Source organism: Juglans microcarpa x Juglans regia, chromosome 3D, assembly GCF_004785595.1.
Source record: "Juglans microcarpa x Juglans regia isolate MS1-56 chromosome 3D, Jm3101_v1.0, whole genome shotgun sequence".
Classification (NCBI taxonomy): domain Eukaryota; kingdom Viridiplantae; phylum Streptophyta; class Magnoliopsida; order Fagales; family Juglandaceae; genus Juglans; species Juglans microcarpa x Juglans regia.
This window is the reverse complement of record NC_054598.1, coordinates 34,362,321-34,369,689: the sequence shown is the minus strand read 5'-3', so window position 1 is coordinate 34,369,689 and position 7,369 is coordinate 34,362,321. Positions and strand designations below refer to the sequence as shown.

General features: G+C 34.9%; 1 protein-coding gene across 1 annotated transcript; it reads left to right on the top strand.

Annotated features, from left to right (window-relative positions):
* Positions 1–5,468: 5,468 nt before the first annotated feature.
* On the top strand, positions 5,469–7,369 carry LOC121256642 (low affinity inorganic phosphate transporter 1-like). The gene has a single exon (XM_041157483.1). It carries the CDS (start codon positions 5,571–5,573, stop codon positions 7,182–7,184), a length of 1,614 nt encoding a protein of 537 aa, XP_041013417.1. The 5' UTR covers positions 5,469–5,570; the 3' UTR covers positions 7,185–7,369.

Below are 7,369 nucleotides of genomic sequence, written 5' to 3'. Positions count from 1 at the left end.
CTCTTTCAAAAACTGGAAGAATATTTCTCCGTCCATGACTTTCTGCACACGGGAGGCAACGTGGATGTCAGGCAAAGGCTGTGGAGTCGCAGCAGCCATCTCGGCAAAGGACTGAAGGCCAGAAACGAGGCCATCAGCGGCTGCCATGCAGCCTCACCGAAGCAGCAGCGTCGAAGCCTTGCGATCACAATGAACCCTAGCAGAGCAAATTTTAGAACCAGGGGCAAAAATGTCTCGATATTACTCCTCTAGTACCAAGATTAATATTATACCTTCGAATGTATAAATGTGGTGCTTGAATATGTTCTAACTAAATATATTCCGTTCGAATGGTTTAGAAACCTTCCCACCAAGATTTGCCACCAAATATTTTTCGTTCGAACACAACAAATTATCGTTCGAACGGTTATGAACTTTTCCCGCCATAATAAATTACTTTCCCGCCAAGATTTTACTATTCTAATGTATTTTTTTTTCGTTCGAACAGAAAAAAACTTTTTGAGACGATTTAATTCGTTACAGAAAATATTGTTCGAACAGTTATTTGACCGTTTGAACAATTTTGTAAAGTCATTAATTTTTTTGAACGAAATTTAAATTTTGTCCCAAAAAATGACTTTTAAGGATGAAATTTTGTTTGTCCCTAAATAATTTTGTCCCAAAAGTTCAAATTTGTTGTAATGATATTTTATTATAGAAAAAGAATCACCCTCAAATAATACATAATTTGATAAATGTATGTCAATTTATAAATTTATTTTTATGAAATTTTTATGTAACTATATCACTTCTCTATATTTCATATTGATGCAAATACAAAAACCCAGAAAATAGAAAGTTTCAAATAAAATCAGTTGAATTCCCGTGATAACCCACAATGCACGTAGAACAGTAGTCAATTATTTGAGGAAATTTCCAACGGCGTGACAAAAATCATTTCACTCAAAAAAGTTATTGGCCCTAGCTACTACCTACTCACGTCTCACCATGTCTATTATATGTCAACTCAAGAATATGATGGCATAAATAGCATAACCTTTCCAGGAAAAAGACGGATTAGAGACTAATCCACATGAAAATACCCATCTTCACAACAATTAGCCAAGGTCAACGATGATCGATCGAAGCCAATATTAATCTTCATATTTTTTCTTAATTTTTATAATTTTTTTCTTATTTTTTTTGGCAATTAGTGAGTTTTTTTAATATATATAAGGAATGACGGGTTTTGAATCCAAGTTTCTTATTTGAAGAACTGGATCAGACGTCATCAGATGGTCAAGCTCTTGACAAGTTAGATTTTGAACTAAATATTAATTAATGAATATAATTTTTAGAGAAATCACAGACAATTATTAGATAGTGATCATAAATACAATTATGTAAATCCGATCCGAGAACCAGAATGCATCTTTCTTGTTTACAGCTCCATCAAACGGTCCACGTTGAAGCTGACTTCCGACTCTGATCCCTATATCCCTAAGAAAACCGTCCATATAAACTCCATAGTTTCTACTGATGATGAAGAATCTTTTTGTGTGACAGTTTCTTTTTGTTATGTTTTAAGGATAAATACAGTACCCCCAACTTTAAGATCTTACTATAAATATCATATACCAAGTTATGTATTTTTATTTCATTTATCGTAATAATTATGCAAATTGGTAATGGTAGCTTGAAGATATAATCTGTCAGTTCTATTAATAATTTTGGGTGTAAATTACAGAATCTTTGAAAGTTTAAGTTTCAATATACAGGAAAGTTTTACATATTACACAATTATCTTACTCTTATCTCAATATAATGAGGTAGTAATATTATCTATCAACTTTTAGATTTCTAGTCAAAAAAATAGAATTATTATATTCTTAATCTGATATGTAAAGTATATCATCTACGTAACTTAAATAGTAAGATTTGATTTGTAATATTTAAATTAAAATTTATCTTTAAAGTCAAATTATATCATATAAGTATTTTGATAGGTGTATTATCCACACAGGCTTACGAATAGAATTTTTCTTTAGCATTAAATTACATCATCATCTCATTCTCATCCTACCATGATGAAGTGATACTATCGATCAACCTTTGAATTTCTTTTATAAACAAAAATAATAATACAATGGTAATGGAAAGTGTCACATTATAAAATAGAATGAAGGTGGAATAGTAGTGTGGTTTTTAGCATTACTCCAATATATATATATATATATATATATATATATATATATACTCTGATTTGGATTCGCTATATTTTTTTACAAAATTCTAGGGCATAACTATAGTGAGAGAGGGATAACACATGTAGGACTCACTTCATGTTTATATCTCTCTCCCATTTTAAGTTGTAGAGCTTGGTAAAAAACTTTGAAGGATCTCTATTCATATATTTTTCTACTTTTTTCCCTTTTTTCTTTTTTTACAAGAAATGCTATAAGGAATTAAGCTTTACAACCATATACATTCCTCTAACCAACATGTAATTTGTTATTTTTGGTCATTTTATTTAAAAACACAAACATTTAAACATTAATATAGAATGGTAAAAATGAGAAATCGTATATTGATTAGATGGATGTAAGTGGTGTAATACTTCTATGTAGAAGTTCTCCTTTTTTATTACTATTACATGCATCATTCAATAGTTTTGTAGTTAATTAGTGATTAAATTAAGTTGTGAGGAATATGGCAGAAAATTCTCACTCATCAATCTTTTTGTTTTGAAAAAGAAACAAAATAGATGTAATTAGAGTTCGTTTGGAAATTATTATAAAGTAGAGTTAGGGTAGGTTTGGAATTTAAACTCATCTCAACTCATCGTTATAATTTTTTTTAAATTTCAATACAAAATATAATAAACAATTCAACTTTTTCAAATTTCAAAATAATAATAATATTAAAAAATAATATTCTAACAATATTTTATCATCTTAACTCAACTCAGTTCAACATCTAAACGCAACCTTAATCTTATAACCGGTCCATCTGTTTTTTTTCCAAACAACAACCCTTCAATGAGTGAGTTCCACGTAGGCTCCTCACTTTATCTATCATGTGCCGTCACTACATGAGATCACGCACGCTGACCCTCTCCATTCTCTCCCACGAAACCCATATGAAAAACCCCTCCCTCTCCACCATTTTGTCTTTTCCCCCTCTCTTCCACGACCGACGATAGCCCCCCTTTCTGCCACTATCCCCACCCTCTTTTCTGATTCTCGCATGGAAACCCCCTCTCCATGAGCCTCCTCACTGAAATTTCTGCAAAAGGCCATAGATGGAGGAAAAGTCTTCAATTTGGGATTTTTTCAGAGGGAAAAGGACCCAATGCAATCAGATAGTCACAGAGAGAGAGAACCTCCTCATTCTTTATAGTGATTCACTCGGCTGGCCTTTTTTTTCCTTTTTCTTTTACAGAATCATATCTCTTCATAGATCTCCTTTAGTTGTGAGCGATTTCAATAGTGTTCTAGAAATGCAAGTAGCTAGCTAGCTAGGTCCCTCGTCAATGTCATGAATTATGACCCTCCACATTACCTTCTCATTGTTACTATTTTTCACCACATATATATTTGAGGCAGTTTCACGTGAAAGCCAGAGATAGAGGCAGATGGGATTTCGAGAAGGTTTGGAACTGGGTGGTATTCGACAAGCCAGAGATATATCCAAAATGTATCTACAAAACAGAAATTGAACACAAACAAATAACGTCTCAGATGATAAATCCCATGAAAACAAGAAGAAATCAAAGTCTGCTTCGAAGTGGAGACCTCTGAACTCGAAATTCTCAACTCTCTCTGTAATCTTCAACGAAACGAACTCAATCTTCGCAATCAGCCACACAAATAAGAACCAAATCCACTTAGAATTCCATCTAAGGAACCCTGTCCAAAAGCTCTTCAAATGCTATCTGATAAAACAAATTAACCCAGCAAACGATGATGTGAGGGCGACAGAGATGGAGATGGGCGACAATGAAGATGGTGGGCGACAGCGGTAGAAGAATAGGTGATTCAGAACTTTTCGAACGTGAGGGGTCTGGGGCTTAGTGGTCATGCAGATCAATAATCCAATGTGATGCACCTCTTTTGGCTTAATATGAAATATGTGATGTGTCAAAATATCATTGGTGTCTGTTATTGGCTCAATACCAGCCCGACTGCTCCAAATTGGTTCTATATAAAGTATTATCAGATTTTCTTAAGCATTTTTAAATATTTTCTTTCTAAATATCATTCAAACATAATTAATTAATACATCTAACTCAAATTATTTTAAAATTATTTACAAGTACTATGAGATGTTTTATAAATATTCCAACGGGACTTAAAGGTATTTTTCAAAAGAGATAAACATATTAAATAAGATATACATTTCGTGGTATATGAGTTTCGAATGAAATAAATCCATCTTATATATCTATCTCTATCTTATTTTAAATCTTAAAATTCAATCATGATCTTTTGATGCATCGGAGTCAAATTATTTTCTGTTATCAATCTGAAAGTAATACTTCGTTATATATCATCGATAAGATAATTTAGAATATAATATTTTTTTAAATATCTGGACGATGAGATTGTGGATTATTTCAAATTTCGAAAGAAAATGATTTATACACAACATATTATACAATAATATGTTAAATAAAGAATATTTTTATAAAATATTTTATAAAAATAACATAATTTTATAAAAATATCTTTTTTTTATAATATTATTGTATAATATATTATATAATTTATTATGTTTATATCATTACTCAATCCCGAAACCCATCCGGAGATATTGAGGTCGGTGCCACTTGGCCCAAAGATAATTGACTTTAGATAAAGCTTATGATAACCAAGAGTTTTGTTTTAATATGACGGAATAATTATCAACTACTTTTTTAATGAATATCCAAAAAATAAAACCATATGAATACACTCAAAGCTTATAATATTTTTTTTTTAAATACTAATAGCTAGTGTCTGCCGGCTATTGGATTATGTCGATCCACAGCCAGATTCCGGCCAACTTCGACGGGAGTAAGATAAGATAAAAATTTTATAAATAATAATAAGATAGTTTATAAATAATAGTGAGATATTTTGAGTTAGTATTTTTTAGATTTTGAAAAAAGAAAGAGAAAAAATTGAATAAAAAATATTATAAAATTAAAATATTATTAGAATATAGTTTATAATATTATTTTTGTTTGAATATTTAAAATAGTTGAATTATTTTTTGTTTACTATTTAAAAATATAAAAAAGCTGTAATAATTAGTTTAAAAAAAATTATAATGTTTAGTTTAAAAATATTTATATTTAAATTATATCCGAAAAATGTTACTCCTTTTCCCAAATATCTCGGAGAAAACCGCAACAGAAATTCTACGTAGGATTCCTACTTCCGAAAAAAGAGCACCAGCTAGGGTTCGACAGTTCTTAGAGACGCCGTTTCTGTGAATTACCTATAAATCAAAGATCTCCTCCTCCATCGGTCTCACTTTTTGCAGGAGAGCGTACAAAGAAGAAGAAGAAGTTTAGGGTATAGATCGAAATCTAATTAAGGATTTCCACCATGGCCTCAGACCAGCTTAAGGTCCTGGACGTGCTGGACAAAGCGAAGACACAGCTTTACCACTTCACTGCAGTGGTGATCGCCGGCATGGGGTTCTTCACCGATTCCTACGATCTTTTCTCTATTTCCCTCGTCACGAAGCTTCTCGGTCGCATATATTATCACGTCGAGGGATCGTCGAAGCCCGGTAGTCTGCCGCCTAACGTAGCCGCAGCAGTTAATGGAGTCGCTTTCTGCGGAACACTAACGGGACAGCTTTTCTTTGGGTGGCTCGGCGACAGGTTGGGTCGGAAGCGCGTCTATGGCGTCACGCTCATGCTTATGGTTTTCTGCTCCGTCGGTTCCGGGCTTTCCTTTGGGAGCACCCCAAACTCGGTTATTGCGACTTTGTGTTTTTTCAGGTTCTGGCTTGGGTTTGGAATTGGCGGAGATTACCCACTGTCTGCAACTATCATGGCGGAGTATGCTAACAAGAAAACTCGGGGGGCTTTTATTGCTGCAGTTTTCGCCATGCAAGGGTTTGGCATTCTGTGTGGCGGCGCTGTGGCTATAGTTGTCTCCTCCATCTTTCAGGTTCTCTTCCCTGCCAGGGCTTACTCCGAGGATCCAACTGGATCGACTGTCCCTCAGGCGGACTATGTATGGCGGATCATTCTCATGTTCGGTGCAGTTCCTGCTGCAATGACTTATTATTGGCGCATGAAAATGCCGGAAACCCCTCGATACACTGCCTTAGTTGCCAAGAATCAACAGAAAGCTCGCGAAGACATGGCGAAGGTTTTGAAAGTCGATATTGAATCAGGGAAGGAGGCCGTGATCAAAGAGGAGGTCGAAGTGGTTGAGAAAAGAAACTCTTTCGGGTTGTTCTCTTCAGAATTTCTCTCTCGGCATGGGCTGCACTTGTTGGGGACGACAACAACGTGGTTCTTAGTAGACATTGCTTATTATAGCCAGAATCTTTTCCAGAAAGACATCTTCAGTGCAGTTGGTTGGATCCCTAAGCCAAAAACCATGAGCGCCCTTGAGGAGCTCTACAAGATTGCGAGGGCTCAAACCCTGATTGCTCTGTGTGGCACAGTTCCTGGGTACTGGGCAACGGTCCTTCTCATCGACTATATTGGAAGGTTTGCCATTCAGATAATTGGGTTTTTCTTCATGTCAGTTTTCATGTTTGCTCTCGCAATTCCTTACCACCACTGGACAGAAAAATCCAACCACATAGGCTTCGTTGTCATGTATGCCCTCACCTTCTTCTTCGCCAATTTCGGCCCAAATAGCACTACATTCATTGTGCCGGCGGAGATTTTCCCGGCGAGGCTTCGATCAACATGCCATGGTATTTCAGCAGCTGCAGGGAAAGCAGGTGCAATAGTGGGATCTTTTGGGTTCTTGTATGCGTCGCAAAACCAAGACCAGTCAAAGGCTGATCCGGGATACCCAGCCGGAATTGGAATGAGAAATTCTCTCCTTGTGCTCGCAGTGGTCAATGTGGTCGGGTTCTTCTTCACATTTTTGGTGCCGGAGTCCAAGGGAAAATCTCTGGAGGAAATGTCGAGGGAGGATGAAGGAGATGATCAAGAGCAATCCAACAGGAAAGTGATTGAAACGGCTTAATTAATTAGTCTTACTGTAGAGTTTTTTTTTTTTTTTTTTTTTTTTTCTTATCTCTAGTACTTCAGTAACTTGGTTTGATTTTCGGCCTCTGTTTATGATCTGTCTGTAACTTCGACTCAATTTTTGTTTAGTTTATTTTGTTCTAGCTACCTTGGATTAATTAAGGAATGTGTGATCTGTGATTA

Coding starts and splice junctions, on each gene's coding strand:
- LOC121256642 (XM_041157483.1), top strand. CDS start 5,571: ATGGCCTCAGACCAGCTTAAGGTCCTGGACGTGCTGGACAAAGCGAAG.